Here is a 22,850-nt window from a genome sequence, read left to right on the forward strand (position 1 = left end):
GAAACATGTGCCCTATCGAGGCTCGGGGGTCGGGCTGTCCCCGAGGAGTAATCTCTAATAGTCATCAGGTCTATACATCCCTATCGGAAGGAGAAGAACACTTGATGACGATGACCGGCCTTGACGCTTGTGAACCGGCCTTCCTAAAGATCTGGCTTAAAGAACGTCGAGAAGGATCTTGGTTCCTCTTCGTCCTTTGATCTTTATTAGGGTTGTATCCTAACCCTTGTTTCCCCGGATTATCCTTGATAACGGGTAGCTCGGGAATTCCTTGGGAATCCTTGCCAAGTCCTTGTCCTGGCAAGTATCCGTTCTCGGTGAGCATGGAGGCTACCTTCTTCATTTCTCGGGGAAACGTTTCAACATTGGCAATTTCCAATGCTTGGAAGGCGGTTTCTAGAGCTTCCTCCGCTGCATCCACGTAAGGTATGGTGGATGGCTTGCTGATGAGTATATCGTCTTCAGCTTGTACAGTCACCAGCTTGTCACCCACAATGAATTTGACTTTCTGGTGGAGCGTAGAAGGAACAGCTTTTGCATCATGAATCCAAGGTCGGCCGAGGAGACAGCTGTATGCGGGAGTAATGTCCATCACTTGAAATTCGACGTTGAAGATGGTGGGTCCAATTTGGATTGGGAGATTGACTTCTCCCACCACTTCTCTTTTAGAACCGTCGAAAGCTCGGACGATCATGTTGCTCGGGCGCATTTGGATTCCCTTGATTGCCACTTGCTCGAGCGTTCTTTTTGGCATTACGTTCAAGGAAGATCCATTATCCACCAAGACTTTAGCGATGTGATACTCCTTGCACTTTACAGAGATGTGCAAGGGCTTGTTGTGATTTGGTCCCCCAGCGGGGATTTCTTCATCGGTGAAAGTGAGGTGATCATTAGCCGTGATGTGACTAACAATCCCCTCAAACTTGTCTTGGGAGATAGTGTGCGACACATATGCCTCGTTCAAGACTTTTAACAGAGCTTGTCGATGCGGTTCGGAGCTTAGGATCAACGACAACAGAGTGATCTTTGCTGGCGTCTTATGAAGTTGATCCATGATGGAGTACTCGCTCTGTCGGATATATTTTAACAGCTCATCAGTCTCCTCCTCGGATTCTTTGTTTTCCTCGGTTTTCTCTTTTTCTTTTTCCTTTTCTTTATTCTTGGGAGCTTTATCATGAAGATCTTCGGGAGTGTAGATCCTGCCACTCCTAGTCATGCCCCCAAGTCCAGCGATGTTAGAGATACCGCTGTTGGCAGAAGAATGGATGTCGTATATCCATGGCACAGCCTTATTCGATTCGTAGGGAAAAGGTCTTGGAGCAGTGATCCTTAACGGTGTCGGACCTTCCCCTTTATTCGTCTTGATTACCAACAACGGAGTTGATGTGCGCTGGCTTGGCGCGGTTGTTGGCTTACACTTAATAACAAATGGCGTGCGATCCATCTTGAACATACGCATCGATTAATTCTTTCTTTTTATTAATGTTTATTAATGATTTATTGGGAGGGATGTATGAAATGCAAACCTAGATCCCTCCATGATCTTTGATAAGAATGCATGACATGAGATGATGACGTTGAATATGCATGCATTGTGTTTATTCAACTAAGCATTATCATTTTTTCGGAATGCTCCTAAGATGATGCATGATATTGCTTGGTTTGGATAAATATCTTTTTTTTTTTGGATATTTTGTTTTTTGTATTTTTTTGGGTGAAAAGGGAAACTACCTATATGAATGTGATGAAGGTAGATGTTAACACCATGTAATGGAAGATTCTTATTCCTATTTATTCTTATTTAAAAAGGAATGTTGTATGTTTAAATAATGTAATGTATGCTCATACAATGTCACATAAACAATGCACAAACAATTCACTCATCCACGAACAGTCACGAGCGAATCACGAGGTAGGGGTATCCTGCAGAAAAGTGCATATTCAAGGAGGTTCTAACTGTTCTCACTGGTCTGAGGCCCCCAAGGTGCCCCCATTATAGGGACCCAATCCCTCTCGTCGTAAGTCGATGGAAAGTTCCAACGCACTGTCGGACTTGAGTTCATGGTTATCACCTTGAGTGATGCTTTTCGACAACGGTCTACGGGCACCTAGGCCCATTCGACAACCGGCCGTACTAACATCCACTCCCTATGGCTTACCACTCATGCCCCCGGGTATAGAGGGAACTGTTGTGTGCAAAGGTTCGTGTGTAGTTTGTATTTCAAACAATTGCGAGAATTTAAAAATACAACAGTTATTAAAGCCAAATAGATAAAGCATGTTATCATACAAGTGAGGGGTAATAAAGTAATTTTAAACTATTATTTTGAAAAGAATCCATCACTAAATGGGATTGACTCTCGAGGCTTCCCCAGTGGAGTCGCCATCTGTCGCCACCCGCCGAAACGGACCTTGGCATTCGCGACGATGGTCGGACTCTTTTTAAGTTTTGGAAAAATGGTGGATTGTTAGAACGACTTATTCTCAAACTGAGACCTCATCGAACTAACAATTTTATTAAATGATTCACCAATCCATGTTAATCCCAAGCGGGACCCTCCATGGATTAGTGGTTTTCGCAAAAAGAAGGGTTCTTGGAGTCGCCACCAATGTTTTACTCAAAACATTGGAAAAAGATATAAGGCAATTGATTTCATAAATCAACTTTGGCCATTACAACCAGAGTCGGGTAAGGGAGTCGGTTACGTGCGGGGAAGGTGTTAGCACCCCACAACGCCCCTTTCGGGTTCCCTATGACGGATTATTTCATAAATAACAGTGTAAAATTACTAAATTACCCCTATTTATTATAAACGGCTATGAATAAGATATCTACATGATGAATAAATTAAACATGCGATGCAACAATCAGAAAGCAGTAAAAGGAAGGATTTTGAAGAAGAAACCTTTGAAGCGTGCTTTTATATATTCAAATGTTAGGAGGCTTTTTGGCGCTCCCTCCCACTACACGCTCGCTCGCTCCTTCCCTAAAAATTAATCTTTACTATGGAAATCAAAAAGATTTCCCTTCGACTAGTTCGAATTCTCAAGCTAAATGCTCAGAACTCAAGAACTTCGTCGGATCGGCTCTCGGAGAGAATTCTAGGGCAGAACACTGCTCAAAAACCCCAGAATACTCAAGAAGAGAGTCCAAGAAGTGTGGAAAAGTGTGGAATGACGTCCAAATGACGTCCTATATATAGGGGTGAGGCGCAGTACGGCCTCTAACATCAATACGACCCGTACTGAAGATTTGAACTACAGTACGGCCGTACTGAAGTTCAAAAACTTCAGTATGGCCGTATTGGCTTCAGTACGGCCGTATTGTAGTTCAAATTGTCCAGTACGGCCGTACTGAACTTCTGGGAGGCCGTATTGGGCTTCAATCCTTCCACATCTTTATTTTAAGCTACTCTAAGACTTCTAAACCTACGAATAATCATCCTAGGGTCTTCCAGGGTCTTCCAGGAGTCCTTCCGGCTGACTTTCCTTTGGTCTTCGAGAGTCTTCGAGTCTTATTTCCGACCCGGATAATTTTAGGGGTCTACAAAGGTTTGTAGAGGTAAATTATTGGGTTTCATACTCTCGACTTGCGGATTACAAGCAATTCCTAATAAGTGTCAAGCAATTTTAGAGATGAGGATGCCAAAGACACTAAAAGAAGTACAACAATTGACAAAAAGAATAAGATTTTTAACACACTTCATTCCACGATTGGTGGAGAGAGTGAAGCCTATAATGAAATTGCTCTAAAAATTAAAAGAATTTTCATGGATATAGGAATTTCAATCGTTAAAAAAAAAACATTGGCTACACCACCAATATTGGCTAAGCCAAATTGAAGGAAAGATCTTACTAAATATGTATCAGCATCAGATGAAGTAGTTAGTGTAGTGCTTGTACAATAAGAGGTAGGAACTCAAGTTCCTATTTACTTTGCAAGTAAAACTTTGCACGTGTCGAGACTAGGTATCAATTAATTGAGAATTTAGCTTTAAGCTTGGTATACACGACAAGGAGACTTTGGAAACATTTTCAAAGCTATGTTGTTGTTATCAAAATTGATAGGCCAATTTCTAAAGTGTTAAGGAAACCTTAGTTAGAAAGAATAATGATGGCTTGGGCCATAGAGTTATCAAAACACATTATGTTTTGAGTTGAGAGGTTTAATCAAAGCACAACTTTTGTCAAATTTTGTGAATGAGTTAAATCTGAAAGGTACCTTTGAAGGAAAATGGTGGGTGATACATACAATTGGTTTGTAAAAGAAGCAAAAAAGTGGAGCAAGAATTATATTAGAAGGATCGAAAGGTATAATGATTGAAGAATCACTTCACTTCAATTTCAAATCATCAAATAACCAAGTAGAATATGAGGCTTTATTAGCAGGGTTTCAAATAGTCAACAAAATGGGGGTTTATAAGGTAATATGTTATACTAATTCAAAAGTCACAGTAGAACAAATTAATAGATCATTCCAAATCAAAGAACCACATTTATTGAGTTACTTCCACATGTTTCAAAGGATGAAGGAAAATTTTGATGAGTTTCAAGTGAAACACACTCCTCGAGATGACAATGAAAGAGTCAACTAGCTAGCTACACTTGTTAGTAACCAAAAACCAAGACAATTATGCACACTGATCCAACAATAGTTGCAAACTCCAATTATAGCAATTTAGGAATGTTTGCAAATTGACACCTCAATTAATGGATTGATGGATGATATCTTGCTTTATATTACTGAAGAGGCATTGGCCAAAGACCCATTAGAAGCCAAGAAAGTAAGAACGTAATCGGAAAAGTATGTGGTAATAGTTGATGAATTATACCGAAGAAGGTTCTTCACACCATTACTCAAGTATTCAAATTCATAACAAGTAAATTATGTTTTGAGAGAAATACATGAAGGTTTATATGGAATGGATATAGGAGCAAGAGTAATGACTACTAGGGTTGTGAGAGTTGGTTATTATTGGCCTACACTATGAAGCATTTGTAAAAAAGTGCATATAGTGTCAACAATACAAAAACTTGATAAGAAAACTAGTTGAAGAGTTACATGGTATTTCATCACTGTAGACACCAGATTTCGTCCAGATTGTCAAGACTAAGAACAAAAGACTGTTAGAACGACACAGACGACCCTTAAGGGCCCAATAGAGCACCAAAATAGACTGGAACGACTCCAAAAGAGCCCAAAAACTCAAAAGCTGACTTTATATGTGGAACAACCATTCCCAAACTAGAACGGGTTGTTCCAAGCCATAAAATTGGCCTAAAACCCTAATTGGGAACGATCTATTCCAAATTCAGAATGGGTTGTTCTAACCCACAAAAATGGCATAGAACCCTATTTAGGAACAACCTTTTCCTAATCTAGAACGGGTCATTCCTACCCACTGCAATGGCTTAAAATCCTAGTTGGGAACGGATCGTTCCAAAACTAGAATGGTTGTTCCACGCCTCTTGGAGCCTATATAAATGTGTGTCTGATGCACGTATTCTGACACACACTGCTCAGTTGACCTAGTCCAAGAAGAAACTCTCTCTCTTCTTTCTCTATACTTTTTGAGTGTTTGTGAGGCTTTTGTAGAGCAAAAGGCTACTAAAGCGCATCTTTGTATTAAGATCTTGAAGTTTATTCTACGAAAGCTTGCCATAGAGGTATTTTCACCAAATTCCCTTCTTCTCTCATTATTTATTTGATTGTTTTTAATTAAATTATTGCCATAGAAACATCATTCACCATGTAGACATTTAATATGTAAATAATTAATAAAGGGGGTAAATATTTAAATTATTGTTTATTATTATGTTAAAATCGTCATAGGGTACCGAATTTGGGTGTTGTAAGGCACCTAACACCTTCCCTTCACATAATCGACCACCGAACCCAATTTTAGATGTCAAGCCAATTATTGAATTTTAAAAAAAAAATTCCTTTTTTTGACGTTTTGAGTAAAATATTGGTGGCGACGCCTAAGAACCTTTCTGAAAAATCGTTGGTCAAGGATTAGTCTGGTCTTCAAGCATTCCTAAATCGACAAGATTTTCAAATGGATGTCAAAACCATATGTGGACAAGATCGGAATCTTTCAGGTTTCAAAAATCACCATGGTTGTTTGCATATGAATAATGGATGTTCTTAATCCATATCCTAAGGCTAAAGGACATATACAGATTTTACTAGTAGCCATTGCCCTTTCCACAAAATGAATTAAAGTCGAACCCTTGGTAACCATCTTGGCACAAAACATGCAAAAAAAATTTGTGGAAGAATATTATTACTTTCTTTGGTGTCCCCTATGCCATTATAAAAAATAATGGATTACAATTCACAAATAGAAAGATAAACTAGTTTATGGAAAGTTTGGGAATCAAGCATTGGGTAACCTTAGTAGAATATCCACAGTCAAATGGATTGAGATGGAAAACAAGGTAATTCTAAAAAAGTTAAAGAAGTGTTTAGGTTTAGCAAAAGAGGCTTGGGCTAAAGAACTACCAGAAGTATTATGTGCTTATAGGTTTACTACTCAAACAACTACTCGAGAAACACCCTTTAGGCTCACATATTGTAGTGATATAATGTTTCCCGTCAAGGTGGGAAAGTCTTCCTTTCAAAGAGTCTATTTTCAAGAAAAGTAGAACGAAGAAGAGTTGCAATAGAATTTGGACTTAATAGAAGAAACCCAAGAGAAAGCATTAATTATGGTTGAACCATGCAAAAGAAGAATGGCATGAAAGTTCAACTCTGGCCTAATACCTAGAGAGCTTACAAGTTAGAAGATTTAAATGGGAAAGTGATTTCGAGGACCTGGAATTCTACACATTCAAAGATATACTATAGTTGAAGTTCTTGCATTAATGGTGTACTCTTTTCCTCACTCATTTTTTTTATCCCTATAAGAACATTAAAGGATTTTTACTTTGGAACCCTTGATATAAATAATAATACGAGAAGTTTCCAAATACATAAGTTGCTCAAGTATATTAAATTTCAATGATATCAAGGCTTTCCTCCTGAAGACACACTCAATTAATGATGTGCCTTTAAACAATGTTTTTACTTAAATTCAAGGCTTCCCTCTCAAGGACACACTCAATTAAGAATGTGCCTTCAAGAAATATGTTTGCTTTAAGATCAAGGTTTCCCTCTTGATGACACACTCGATTGACAATGTGTCTTTAAGCAATATCTTTTCTTAAAAACAAGGCTTTCCTCCTAAGGACACACTCGGTTATGGATGTGCTTATTTTTACTTAAAATCAAGGATTTCTTTCCAAGGACACACTTGGCTAAGGATATGCCTCAATGAAATATCTTTACTTTAAGATCAAGGTTTCCCTCCCAAAGACAGACTTGGTTAAGGATGTGCCTTTAAGCAATTTTTTGCTTAAAAATAAGGCTTTTCTCCTAACATCACATTTGGTCAAGGATGTGTCTTTAAGTAATGTTTATGCTTAAGTTTGAAGCTTTTTTATTGAGGATACATTTGGTTGAGCATGTACCTTTAAAGGATATTTTCTTTTGAAGATAAAGTATCCGTATAGAGGATATACTCGGTCAAAAATGTACTTTAAAATCAAGATATTTGTGATTTTTAACTTAAAAAATTTTGCTTAAGGTTTTCACACAAAAATAATCACTACTCGATCATCACTTTAGTTAAGTGAATGTTAGAATACAAGAAAGGGGTTAAATTGTTTCCATTTGAAAATATGTTCTTTTTTATTTCTATTATTTAGAAGACAAATCTTCTTAGTGTTGGAGTTATGCATATTTTTTTGAAAACAATTTTTGAATTTACTTGTTTATAATTTAGATTATACAATATTATAATGATGAATGCAATAAGTTAAATAAACAAGTAAATAGATAAGGAAAGAGAGATTTGGACATAAATTTATATTGGTTCACCCCAACTATGCTACATCTAGTTAACAGACAACCTTGTGGAATTTTCACTCAGTCATAGTCAATTGTTTTTTAAGAACTCAACCACATGTTGATACAAACCATTACTACACATCTACTGGCTATTAGTAGCAAACACTCAACCACCTGTTGAGAAATTGGAGGGGAACAAACAATACCAAGAGTTGCAACCATCATATTAAAGTTCAATCAATAGATTAACAAACAACCATTCGTATGCTTGCAAAAAGTAGTAACTTATTTCAAGAAAGAAAATGAAGAGGCATAATGATTCATAGGAGAAGTATTTTGGAGTCAATGTTGTTAGAGAAATTAATAAGGTGTAACGTTTACCAAGAACTTTTAAAAAGACACATTGATTAGGTTTTCTTTGATTTTATGAAAAATATTGAAAGCTTAGAGCATTAAATTGGTAGGATTTAGACGAGAGCTAAATCGAGGACTCCTCGCATCCCTAATAAAGACTATGAAATAAGTATTTCAAGAATACAATATAAGGATACCGATAAAGCTTGGTCGAAAGATAAACCAAAGACTCTTTGAAACCCTACTAAGGACTATCGATACAAATACTTCAAGTATACAATATATAAGCATGAGTCAAAGGTAATTAGAGGGGTATTGGACTTGCCATTAAGGCTTAGACCCAATTAAGATTGTATAAATAATGATGTTTTAAGGTAAAAAGAAACTTTTAGGTTGCATTTATTATGTCACCCTGACTGCGAATACTTATTTGAGCGTTGAAGTGACTTTTATAGGTACACTCCTTTCTCTTCTTGAACGCGTATGGCCGAAGGCTTCTACCCAATTCAGACAAGAAAGGCTGAAGACACATACCCTATTTGAACAAATAAGACCAAGGACATTCATTCATTCGGACAAGTAAATTTGAAGATAACAAGATATTAGTAATGAAGGCTTGAAAGATGAAGACTATAATAAGAATACAATTATCTTGTACCCTTGTGCAAGTATACGTAGGGGTGTTTTTAGTGCAGTTTGGTTCAATTTTCACCTTAAAAATCATCCAAACCAAGCAAAAATTAAGTGGGATCAATTTGAATGAATTACAAATTCAAAACCAATCCAAACGAACTTTTCTCGATTTGGTTTCGTTCGATTTTTTCTGTTTTTAAAATTTTTCATTTAAAAATAAACTAAAAATATGTAATATTATATTAGTTGTTTAAGATCGTATGTCAAAAATAAAACTAAAAATATAAAAATACTAAAATATTTTAATCACTTAATGAATTTAACACTAATTTTTATTTTATTATTTTAGTAAAAATATTTTTATCATGAAATTTTAATTATCATATTAAATATTTATTTCTCATATATAAAATTTGATATTTTAAAAATTTAGAATGTTATAAACAATTTATAGTTTTTATGCTAAAATTTAGTTTAGTAGTTTACAATTTTATAAAATATCTTTAAAATATTATAACTAGGGATGAGAATAGAGCATATCATGCTAGACTTTGAATATATAAGTTGAGTTTGTTCTACAAAATTAAAGTTTAAATCTGACATATTATCTATCATAAACCTTTTTTATAGGCTTGACGTGATTTTTTTAAAGTCTGACTTGACCTATTAGTTTATTTATATTAATAATGTTAACTAGACTAATAAACTTAATTTTAAAAATAACAAATTTATTTTTAAAATATAATTTATTCAATATTATTAAAATTAAAATTTTAAAAGAAATATAGGGAAAAAAGTCAATCATTTTCTATTGAAGAGATAATTCATGCGTAATCATGCATGTTGATGTATACCATGCACAAGTTATAAGCTTATAAACATATAATGAAAAAAATTGTATTAAAAAATATTTTAAATATTGATACTATTTTTTTAAAAAAATTTAATTATTTATTTATATTTGTAATAATATATGTATATTATTTTTTTTTATTATATTATATATAAAACATTTATTTTAAAAATATAGTTTACTTAATATTATTAAAATTTAAATTTTAAAAGAAATTTAGGGAAAAAAGTGAATCATTTTCTGTTGGAGAGACAATGCATGCTTAATAATGTATATATGTTGACCTAAACTCATGTAGAGGTCATAAACTTATAAACCTATAATGAAAAAAAGACAATTGTATAAAAAATTATTTTAAAAATCAATAATTTATTTCTATTTTATCAATTTATTTATTTATTTATATTTTAATAATATATGTATATTAATTTGTATTATATTATATAAATAAAACATATTGACTTATTAACTAGGCTTAAGGATGAGAATAAGTCAGACCTTAAATAAGGATCTATGGTAGAGCTGTCAAAGTGGGCCGGGACCCGTGGGCCAACCCGGCCCACCTTGAAAACGGGCCGGGCCGGGCCAAAAAAAATTGAAGTTTTATAGTAGGTGGGTATATTTCAACCCGGCCCACTTTGACCCGGCCCACCCGGGCTAAACCCGTGGTGGGCCGGGTGGCCCACCAACCCACCATTTTTTTTTTCAATAAAAATTTGAATATGATTTGTAGTTTATTTTGTATGATGATATATTGAAAATTTTTATTTTAAACTTTTATCATGATTTGTATTTAATTTTGTATGATGAATTATGACTTATAACTATTAATGATGTTAATTTTATGACTATTATGTTAATTTATAATTAATTTAAAATTTTGAATTTTGTTAATAATTTTTTTTTAATTTTTGGTGGGCTGGTGGGCTGGCCCGTATAACCCACCAACCCGTGGTGGGCCGGGCCGGGCCAAATTTTTTTTGAAAAAATTACAAGTGGGCCGGGTTGGGTTGGCTCGTTTTTAAAGCGGGTCAAGGTGGGCCGGCCCACATGGGCCGGGTTGGCCCGTTTTGACAGCTCTAATCTATGGTCTCACCTCTTTAAAGCTTGATCTGGTCTAACTTGTTAAAAAAAAAGGTCAGGCTTAAGATTATAGAAAAGTTTATTAGAGTTGATAGATCAACCTATTTATTTATAATATATATATATATATATATATATATATATTATTAAAATATAAATAAATAAATTTATAAAAAAAAATTATCAATAATTAAAATATTTTTTATAAAATTATCTTTTTACTATAAATTTATAAATTTAGGATCTGTGTATGAGTGTACATTAATATACATAATAAAAAATTATTCCAAATTTATCTTATATTTCTTTTAAAACTTAAATTTTAATAATATTGAGTAAATTATATTTAAAAAATTATTTTTAAAAATTAAGTTTATTGGTCTAATTAATATTAATAATTTAAATAAGCTAACAGGTCAGGCCAAACTTTCAAAATGGTCAGACCAAACCTATAAAAAACTTATAATAAATAATAAGTCAAGCTTAAACTTTAATTTTACAAAATAGGTCTAGTCTATTCAAATTTTGTCCTATTCACATCCCTAATTAGGCCTAATAGACTTTTTTATTTTTAATTTTTTTTATTAAGTCTAAGTCTAGATTTTTTTTATTTATAAATAGACTTTTTAAAAAAATTATACTTAACCTTTTTATTAACATATATTTTAAGAGAATAACACACCTTTTAATAGCTTAGAATATTTACAAAGCACTTTTATGTTATATGTCAATTTTGTATACATATACTCTATATTTGCATAAAAAATATATCTATAAATAAGTATAATTTTCTATTCTAATATGAAAGCTGAACTGAACCGTGTGATTTTAAAATTTTTAAAATCTAAACCGAACTACAAATTTATAATTTTCCACGGATATTTTCAATTTTTTTTACTTTTCTTTCTTTGGAGTTGTTTTAATTTTATACACCCCTACTCCCTTATTTACAAGTAGCAAAGGACAAAAAAAAATTATGTGGGACTCGCAGAAACTCTTTCTCATTAAGAGATATCTTAATTATTTTTGAAAGCGACAGCATGTCACTTCAAGAACAAGGGAACCAAGGCTACTGACTTGAGTATAAATATAGAGTCCTCATAGACGGTTTCATAACAAAGCAAAACGAGTGTATAAGAAATCAAAATTTTGTGTAAAAGTAGTTTATTTTCAGTGTCTTGATCGATCATGCCTGGAGGAAGTAGGGACCCTCTGGTTGTAGCGCGTGTAATCGGGGATGTTTTGGACCCTTTTGAATGTTCTATTCCTATGAGGGTCACGTACGGTAATAAAGATGTCAGCAATGGATGTGAATTCAAACCCTCACAAGTTGGCAACCAACCAAGAATAAATATCGGTGGAGATGACCTCAGGAACTTCTACACTTTGGTAATCAGTTAATTTTGTCCAATTTCTCTTTCTGGTTATCATGATTATAATTGGTTTTGAGTTTATTATATGTTGTTATTTCTCACATTTTTCAAAAATATAAAATATTGTTTTTAAATTGTGTTTGGCATAGTAATAAAAGAGAACTAATAAACTATTTCGACGGCCCCACAAGTTAGTTAAACGTAAATAAATTTATTTAATATATAAATTTATTTGAATACTTTGTAATATAATTTCAAAAGTTACTTAAAGTGACCTATATGTATTTTTTATTTTTATCCTTATTAATATATATAATTTTGTCTAAAATAACTAAATATGTCATTTTAAGTCATTTATCAACTAATTTATTAGTTAATCTTATCAAACACTTTTAATTTAATCTGTTAATTTATAAGCTTTAATTTTTTCAGTTTTTAATCTATAGTTTATAATTTTCAACCACCTTACAAGCTTTCTGTTAGTTTATGATAATTGCATGTAAACTAATTTTTATGTATATCATCTCTAGCTAGAAGAACCCAATTGTCACATTATGTACGATATTAGCATATGTGATACTTAAATTTTTTTATAAATGTCTAAATTAAATGTTATCTTAAATGTTCATTTAAGAACTAAAATTAATGATTTTATATTATGGGGATGAAAAATAAAAGAATCTTTTACAGAGATTGAAACTAAAATCTATTCTTCTTGCAAGACTAAAAATAATTATTGCATATTTAAAAAAGTAAAAGTTAAAAAATTATAAAAACTAAAATCATTATTCATTAAATTTATAAGAATTTAAAATGTAATTCAATAAAATTACAAGATATACATATGTAAGAGGTTAATACAATATTAATTACGGGTCTCGTTGCAATTGTGGATTATAAGATGTTACAATATAGTATTTTCTACCTTAATCCAACTGAGGTTTCATTACACAGATCGCTGTTGATCCTGATGCACCTAGCCCAAGTGACCCCTATTTGAGAGAATACCTCCATTGGTGAGTCAAAAATTGTGGTATTCAATTCGAAAATGCCATGAATGTATACGTTATACATGCATGAACTTCTGTTTGGGGGATTATACACATATAAATGAAGTGAACTATACATTAATTATGAGTTTTTCTAGTTTATTATTCGAATATTATACCACTCCATCTCAATGTATCTCAGGTTGGTGACTGATATTCCAGCAACAACGGGGCCTAGTTTCGGTATGTATATGATTCTCGCCCATTCTTTAAAACCTAACTTTTTGTGCTTAAATTAACCTAATCAAACCCTTTTTTATCTTAAAATTAACGAGTCTTGTCGTATGTTAGTAACAAAATTAGTTCACATATTCTGTTTACGTGGAAAAGAAAAACTATTAATTTTGGCCTGGTCTGAATAAGCAAATATCTAGAGTCAAGACTCAAGGTGCTTAATATTTTTTCTTATGTGTATTAGTGATTTATTTGTGATTTCATTAAACTGGTGATTGTTACACAAGTAATAATTAAAGTGATAGAAACTCAAATTTTCAAAATCATTATTAATTATTATTTTAACTGATGAAGTTCTTAGAATTTCACTGAACACTGAATTCGTGAACTCCTAAGTTTTGTAATAATTGATTCAGAAAAAAGTTTGGTAATAATAGCAAGTGGTTATATGATAGGAATCTATAACATCATTGATAATTATTTTTCTTATAAATACTGGACGGAAATTAAACTAAGGATATTCTACAAGGTTCCAACAACTTTTTTCTTACTCAAAAGTTTATCTTTTGTCGTTTCAAGCAGTACGTCTCCTTTCTCACATGAATAGTGTCCGAGTTTATCAGAATATATATGTTGTCCAAAATAGTACTAAATAACTTTTTATGTAATTAATATTTATACTTGGTAGCATTATTAAGTTTATTAATTATACTTGAGAGAAAATGTTTGATTAAAGGAAAGAAATAAATGATCTGGTTAAGAATTAAATTATGCACCGCAAAAAAATACCCAGTCATAATTATACATAAATAATTTTAATTTTTTTCATCCTGTTGTTTTATGTTTTCCCGTGAATTGAATTTGGATATAAAGTAGTTTTCTTTTACACCAAAGATATATAAAGTAGTTTTAATTCATATTAATGGCTAACAGTGTGACACACTAATATCATTTAACTTGATCATCACTTTGCATACATGAGGTATAAAAGCATAGAACTTTATGTAGATATTGGGGAATATGTCTGGAGTTTGAGACAAAATCCTTTGATTATTGGTCAGGCTTAGTTACTAATTAACAAAGACTCTCAACAACAATTTTGTTTTCTTTTCTTTTATAAAGAATCCAACTTTACAATCACACTCAATCTTTAAAATGAAGAACAGAATTGGTTCAAGCAATGTACGTAAAGGAGAGTGCACCACGAGAAAATAACATTATTCTTAGACTTATCCTAAAAGGCACTCAATTATGAAAATTAATTTTGATTTTGATGTATTAGTTTTAATCTTCCCAAATTTTAAATTTCTTGAAATCGTTCCGTCATTACTTTGTGATAATATATGATATGCATTTATATATGTCTCATCAACAACCATTCTAAAATAACATGTAATGTGAGGTATAGTTACATGCATACTACATTATCCATAAGATTTGGCACTAATCATTTAAAATTTTCAAATTTGAGGATAAAATGTGACTAAAGCAAAACTTGGTAGATAAGACTACATTAAACCATATTTACCAGAATTAAGAACGTATTTTTCCTGATAATTTTCAAAACAGGTAGTAGTTGGGGAATCAAAATTAGCCAAACACCTCACTTAGCTTTATAATTAAGAGTATAGATTGCCATCCAAATTCTTAATAACGATCTTGGAAATGTGAAAAATGATGAGAAGAAGATTCACTGCATTCAAAAAAGGAAGACACTAAGCAATGTTGTGACTAAAGGAGAATATTCCTATTGAATAGATTACCTTTTGTTGGCCATCTATCCAGAATCACAGCTATAGAGTTCAGAATTTCATAGAAAAAGCTTTATAACTTCTTGATGCAAAATTTAAATATTGTTTTAGCAAAAAAGTGATAACGTGGGTTGGGAGAATAAGAATCATTTTCTTAAACTCCATTTCCAAACATTTTATTCACCAAAAGTGAGCAACATATATAATTTAATAAATTCCGCATCTTAACAAACATATGTTCTTTCTAAGTGAAAAGGGACTTCCTCCATTTCACTTACACAACACCCCATCAACCTAATCATCAAATTCAGTAATTTTAAGACCCAATCTCATCTGAAATAAGAAACAATTGATCATTTAAACTTTTTTGAAAGACTCTGGAGATCTATCAATCTAGTGAACCCACACATTTACCGGAAAGAAAAAAAAAAACTGCTTCCATCAGGTACCTATCAGCATTTTAAAACCAGAGCTTACCAGAAAGAATTGAATGTTTCTTTTCCTTTGAATTGCTACCAAGATCTTTCCACTGAATTGAAATCACGCGTTCCTCTTTCCTCCTTTCCTATTTAATTTCCTTTCTTAGCTCTTCAATTAGAAAATGTCAGTTAATTAAAATTTACACCTCTCTTCCATTGTTGTATTATTTTCTAATTTGGAAGGGAAAGGGACACAAGATTAGATAGGCATTCAGTTCCTTTCTAAAACGTACAAGACATTTACTCCATAGTCAGGTTATTTAAGTCAGTTAGGACAGCCGAAGTAGGGCCAAATAAATATCTAAACATTATAATAATATCTTGTCTAAATCAAAATAAATGATTGGACATTCGGTAATATACAATATTAATGAAATATACATTAAATTATATTACTTAAAGTAAAAGAAAACTTCAATTTTGATAAAAGAACAAAATCTACCACACCTTATAACTTGTTTACCTAAATTTTGTCCTTCTATACTGAAACGTATTTAGTGGATATATATAAATTCCATTGACTAACATGCATTGTCAGGTCATGAGGTTGTAACATATGAAAGTCCGCGACCTACGATGGGGATCCATCGTGTAGTCTTTGTGTTATTTCGGAAACTGGGCAGGGAGACAGTGTATGCACCTGGGTGGCGCCAGAATTTCAATACCAAAGAATTTGCTGAACTTTACAATCTTGGATTGCCAGTTGCTGCTGTCTATTTTAACATTCAGAGAGAATCTGGTTCTGGTGGAAGAAGGTTATATTAAAAAAAATACTTTATATTATAAAATCAAATAAAGAAGTAAGCTTCGTTGAGGGTTTTAGAAATATTAGCAATTCCCTACCAAATGGGTCCTATTCCTTTTCAACTTAACATATACAGAAATAAGTTACCAGCTCAGTTGGGGTTAGCAACAAGTTATCTACTTATATACATAAATGGAACGGAAGCATATAGGTTCATATTTTTTTCTGATATGTATAATAGATATATATGTGTGAATCAAAAACAATTTGAGCATAGCTCAAGCTAAGTGGCAGAATATTTATTCTTTTTGTTGTACAATCGTGTTTTAATATGACTAGGTTCAATGTGATATGTACTTGCACGTTGCAACATATTATGGTTATATTTTTACTTATCGGAGGGGGAAATAATTCTCTGCGAATCACAAACTATCAAGAACAACAAATAAACTTTGAATATATCAAATCGCTAATAATTAATGTGTAGAGTTTTTGTGGACTATCTTAGAAACGTAGCTTTCAAAGTATATAAGGTGGGTTCTAGTTGCGTTTGGATTGGTGTGGAGGTAGAAAATGGTTCTAGTTGCGTTCGGATTGGTGTGGTGGTAGAAAATGATGCTAAAATGATAAGGAACACTTTTACAAGTGGTCCAAATGAAATGAATGAACAAAATATAACCTCAAAATCATTGAGGGCAAGATACGAGAAAAATGAAGGTACGGATCCAATTCCTTAAGATATTGACCGGAATATATTTGCTTTGTCTCTTATGATTCAAGATCATCTTACAAACTATTAGCACATAAAATTACTTGAATGGGTTTCGAAGAAAGAAAAAGAGAATCAGTATAAAGCAAAGAGTATTTTCGGCTGACTTAGACGTCTATTTGGCTAGCAATGAGTAAAATTAATATTTAGCAGATAGAAAGTTCTGTTTGGGTTTTCATCTATCAACCGTGAAATTAGCCGAAACGATACGAAGAATTGACCAAGGGTTAGCCAAGGTCTCTCGGCTAGTAAAGCCTTAACAAAATGATTTTGAAATTATGCTAAATTCGATTAGCCAAGGTGTTAGAGATTATTTCATTAAAGTTGATAATATAACATTTCCGACGAATTTTGGTTGTTTAAGTGTGCATGTAACAGATAAAATCGGCTATATTCAACCAATGAAGATAAAATGCAATTGAATTGATTCGGTTCTTTCACTCTTATTAGTTAAGACTAAGGATTAAATATACTTTTTTTATAGTTTATATCTTTCTTTACAGACTTACGTTTATGATGGAGTAGACAATCTGTAATTCTATATTCTACTGGAATTCTCTTAAAAGTTTGTGATTGACTTTACATGAAATCATGTCTTGTTTTAATTTAAATTTTCAACTACTAATATGTACTAGGGCAAAAGTAAGATACCAAATTGATACTTTAGAATTAGTTATTGGGTGACTAATTTAAAATGTGATGTGGTAAAAAATTTTTGTAAATAATGTCATTATTTTTAAAATGTAACGTTGCCTAATAACCAATTTTAAAAGTACTTATTATTGAGAAATGAAAGACACTTGAAGGTGGAGTTAAATAGTATCAATAAAAAAAACTCAACATTTTTTTGAAATAGTGAACTAGTAGCATAAGCATTAAGGAACGCAGACGAAGCAAAAACAAAGAACATAATGTGGTTTTATACTTATTCATCTCAACTATCGAGATTACATCTAATTTTTAATCAACTTAATCAAGTTTCACTATCTCTTACAAAGATATAAATATTTTTTAACAAACTACTTATGATGACTTAATAGTTTTCTTTGACTTACTTCTTTAAACAAGTTACACAAGTATTATTTGAACAACAAAATCTATCCAAACTTCAATCACTAAGTATTCTTTAAACATCAAAGCCTCTTCAGGCTTCAAGCTAAAACACACAATTAAAGTTGAGTAAGGATAACAATTGTTTTTGTCTTTCTCATAAAATGTGATGCGACTTTTAAGTATAAGATTTATACAAAAAGAAAGAATAAATAAAATAGTTGAAGTTGTTCTATCTTCTTTTTGAATTCTTCAAGCTTCGCTATATTGGTGCATAATGAAGATGAACATTTCAAATCTTTGAGCTTTAATCGTAGGCTTGCTTTGTCTTTCTTCCTTGAAGAGTAACATGTTCATTGGTACATTAAATAAGTTTCATTAAAATGTGACTTATTATATCTGATCAAGAAAGTTACTTACCACCTTTTTGGTACAAAACGGGAGGAACTACTGTGTGTGTCAAATTGAAATGGCTTTTTAGATGACTTTGCACACTTTGAGATATTTTGATGGAAACCAACTTACCAAGAATCTCTTTAGAAGAGATAAGTGTAGTTACCAAAAAAACACACAGAAGGGGGGTTGAATGTGTGTGTGTGAGAACAAGGGAATTTTAAAAATCATTTTCACAAAGAGATTATTTTTCGTCTAAAAATAGTATTATCTAGAACATTCGAGAACTGTGCATGGTTGGCTTAATAAGAGATTCTCCGTCTGAAGGTTTATTGTCTGCACAAGGAAAAAAGTTTCTTAGAAGAAAAATGTTCTTTAAGATAATGAGTTGCACAAGTATATTTTTCGTTTGAAAATAGTTGTAGGTAAAAATAATTAGTAGACAAAATTTTCAATATGATATAATAGCTAAATAAAATTGCGTCTGAAAATAGATAAAGAGTGCAAATAGTTTTATACTGGTTTGCTCGACCTGAGTTACGTTTAGTCTCCTTAAATGGAAGGGTTCCACTAATCACAACGGATTACAAGTATTATCAACCATTTCTGGTTCGTCAACTTCACTTGTCGACGCTAGTATTCTTAAACCACTTCTGGTTCTCCGAGTATTCTCAACCACTCTTGGTTTGTCAACTTCACTCGTCTACGCTAGTTTTCTTAAACCACTTCTGGTTCACCGAGTATTTTCAACCACTTCTGGTTCTCTAAGTATTCTTTCACTAGCCTTTTCTAGCTTTACAAGCGATAGCTGTTTTGGATGTGTATGCGACTCTCACAAAGAGGATAGTATTATTCCTACACTCGATACAGTATTCAACCTTAGTTTTACAAGGATATATGTTTAGAGTGTGTATATTATTGAGATTTATGGAGTAGTGAATCAACTCAGATTTGGAGTATGAAAGTTTTGATGATAACAAAAGGTGGATTCTGAGAATCAAAGCTGACCAAGGACATCAACAAGTCAAAAACAAGTTAAGAAGAGGATATGACTATTATCATGTGTAATAGGATTAGTTTATAAGGTCTTATGAGTTGTATTGGTTTGATTTGCTCATTTTGCATGTGTGTGCTTTGTGCATGAGTTAATTTTAATCTAAAATTGACTGAGAGTGAGTATGATGATGATTTAAATACTTGGAAAGATTTTTTGAAGTATAAAATTGAGTTTTTGAAAACTAACTCAAAATAATCGATTATCATTAAATGTAATCGATTATTCCAGCAACAGGTGAAAAGAAGCCTTGCTGTAATAATCGATTATTTGTAAAATAATCGATTATTCCAGGAAGCACTCTCTGGAATAATCGATTATCCTGCAAAATAATCGATTATTCTGTTCTTGAGTGATTTCCAGAAATCATGAAGAACAAAATAATCAATTATCCTTTAAAATAATCGATTATCTGGTTTTGCAAATTTTATAAATAGCTTTCATATTTTGAAACTTCAGAACAGAGAATGAATTGAGAATCAAAAAGAGAAAAGCCATATTGTGTAGTCTTTGTGACCTTCTTGGAGTGTTTTCTTTGTGAAACCAAGAAGTAAAACATTTTGGAATGCTTTGAAAGAGATCATCATCATCATTACATTCTTGGGAGAGAAAGATTAAGATTTTCTTTTGGAATTCACAGTCTGATTTGTTCAGCTTCCAGGTGAATTTGTTCCTGTATTTCTTTGTGAAAAGTGTAAGGGAAATCTTGAGTAGGTGTCTCAAGTGGTAAGGAATTCTTGTAGTGGGTTTCTACAAGAAGTGCTTTCTTTGGGGCAAGAAAGTGGTTATCTTGAATGTAGGAGTATATGCATGTGTTGTATGCTTGTAAAACTTCTTCATTGAGACATTGGAACAAATCTTGATCAGGTTATGATTTAGGACTGGATGTAGGTCACATGTGGAGTGGCTGAACCAGGATAAAAGACTTGTGCATTCTTCTCTCTCACCGTTATCATTTACTTTGAGAAAAATCCTGGTTGAGTGTTAAAGTGAATAATCTTTATTAATATGTTTGTATGCACAACATTGCTTTAAACTGAATCAAAGTGTTGCATATTAAGTGTTCTTAACATTGAACTTTATTAAGATTAATCAAGAAAGCATATATGACTCATTCCCATTAGCAAGTCTTTCAAGGAACTTCTTTGAGAATTCATATTAGAAAAGTTTAAGTTGAAATAAAGATCCTTAGAACTCTGAAAAAATTTTAAGTGTCATAGAATCCAATTCACCCCCCCTCTTAGATTGAGCCATTCTTTTCTAACATATATAACTCTCGTAGAGAGGATATGGTAATTTCTACACTCACTAAGATAAGCTATCTTAGTTTTACACAGATATACAAGACTGTACGGGAAAAGATGTAAGATTGTTTTAACGTTTTGCTTCACTTTTTTTTTGTTTCTTCTCTTCGCAGGTCTTGATATTTATAGCTTTGTGATAAATCTGCTCGTTGTTTGAATTTAAATGTGTTCATTGGAGCGGGGCTTCCCGTTGGTGCAGATAGTAGTGCTTTCATGGCTATGTAGATCCTTCATTTAATACACTTGATCTTGCATTAAATGCTTGGTTGCCAAATCTGTGTTACGTGAAGTCTTTTGTGTAATTTGTTCACTTTTATGTCTGACTTCAATCATGACCTAGGAATATCTGTCCTTTTTCCATCATTCTAGCTGTAGAGGTGTTGTCTTTTTCTAAAAAGTAGGTGTACTTGCTCTGACACACGTAGCTTTGTCTTGTGGATTCACTCTTTCCTATTTTCCTTCTTTCTTTTGATGACTTCGTGTGCTCTTTTATGAGTGTAGATGATATATGTTTTCTTTCATTGTGAATAGTGGACTTCAGACGCTTTTCAATATTCTTCGTCTGCGTATGGAATTTGAGTTTTGGTATATTTTGACTTTTCTTTCGTCTGGTTTGACTTTTTCTTTTCGTCTAGTCAGTTTTGAAGATGGAAAACTTTAGTTCCATCTAGAATGATTCTTAGTCTTGTATTACCCATCGACTGATACTTTTGTTGACCTTTGACTTGTAGTGCGTTAAGGTTCATCCGACGTCTATACAGACTTCATCTGGTGCTTGACCAACTTTTATCTTGTTCCTGATTTAGTCTTGTTTGATACTTCAAGACTTCGACTGCTAGTATGCTTCGTCTTGTATCTGGCTTTTGATCGTCTGATGTTTGGTACAACTCAGCCAAGCTTCGTTTGGTTTGATCATAGTATGTGTAATAATGCATACTTCATCTTTCAGTTTTGTCTGTTCTTATATTTATCTGAAACACTAACACACTTGTTAGAAATAACGTATTATATTTGTCTCATTCAAAACCTTGATGGGAATTGCTTCGTCTGACTTAACAATTTCCCCTATTTTGATGATGACAAATATAATCTATCAATTTGTTTCAGATACAATATAACATACATGCATATTTCATATCATACATTTGATCAATCACTAAACATTTAAGCATTTAGGTTATTCTAAGGTTCTACCCCTTAATATATGCTCTTATGCTTTCCCCCTCACTTGATTATTCCTTATAGATTCTACCTTTCCTACTTCTCCCTTAGATAGGTTTGATAGATTCTTCTCTACTTCTCCCCCTTTGTAATCATCAAAAAGAAATAGGGGTGTATATATAACAATATCTTATTGTTTGCCTATCAGTTCCATTCCTAGCCTATCTCTCAGCCAAGTGTATCTATCTTCTTGAAGGGGCTTGGTAAATATATCTGCTAGTTGTTCTTCTATTTTAACATATACTAGGTCGAAGGTTCCTTTTTGCACATGATCTCTAACGAAATGATGTTTTATCTCTATGTGTTTAGTCCTAGAATGCAAAATAGGATTTTTAGAGATGCTAATTGTAGTAGTATTATCACAAAGTACATGAATACTACTTTCATAGATGTCGTAGTCTTCCAACTAATGTTTGATCCAAAGCAATTGCGTGAGGCAATATCCTACGGTGACATACTCAGCTTCGCAAGTTGATAAGGTAATCGTGCTTTGAATATGTGTGTGCAAGAACGAAGGAATTTTAAAAATCGTTTTCACAAAGAGACTATTTTTGGTCTAAAAATAGTATTATCTAGAACACTTGAGAACTGTGCACGGTTGGCTCAATAAGAGATTCTCCGTCTGAAGGTTTATCGTCTGGACAAGGAAAAAAGTTTCTTAGAAGAAAAGTGTT

The 22,850-nt window shown here is 32.5% G+C and overlaps 1 protein-coding gene across 1 annotated transcript; it reads left to right on the forward strand.

Annotated features, from left to right (window-relative positions):
- The first annotated feature begins 11,912 nt into the window (after positions 1 to 11,912).
- On the forward strand, positions 11,913 to 16,690 carry LOC109791339 (protein FLOWERING LOCUS T). Its single transcript, XM_020350627.3, has 4 exons — positions 11,913 to 12,203; positions 13,142 to 13,203; positions 13,379 to 13,419; positions 16,179 to 16,690. Exons 1-4 carry the CDS (start codon positions 12,003 to 12,005, stop codon positions 16,403 to 16,405), a joined length of 531 nt encoding a protein of 176 aa, XP_020206216.1. The 5' UTR covers positions 11,913 to 12,002; the 3' UTR covers positions 16,406 to 16,690.
- The last annotated feature ends 6,160 nt before the right edge of the window (positions 16,691 to 22,850 follow it).

Source organism: Cajanus cajan, chromosome 1, assembly GCF_000230855.2.
Source record: "Cajanus cajan strain Asha chromosome 1, NIPB_CcT2T_4, whole genome shotgun sequence".
NCBI classification, from domain to species: Eukaryota; Viridiplantae; Streptophyta; class Magnoliopsida; order Fabales; family Fabaceae; genus Cajanus; species Cajanus cajan.

Bases quoted from the DNA above. Each gene is read 5' to 3' on its own strand.
- LOC109791339 (XM_020350627.3), top strand. From the start codon at position 12,003: ATGCCTGGAGGAAGTAGGGACCCTCTGGTTGTAGCGCGTGTAATCGGG. The intron at 12,204-13,141 runs GTAATCAGTTAA...TTCATTACACAG, and splicing joins TCAGGAACTTCTACACTTTG to ATCGCTGTTGATCCTGATGC. The intron at 13,420-16,178 runs GTATGTATATGA...ATGCATTGTCAG, and splicing joins AACAACGGGGCCTAGTTTCG to GTCATGAGGTTGTAACATAT.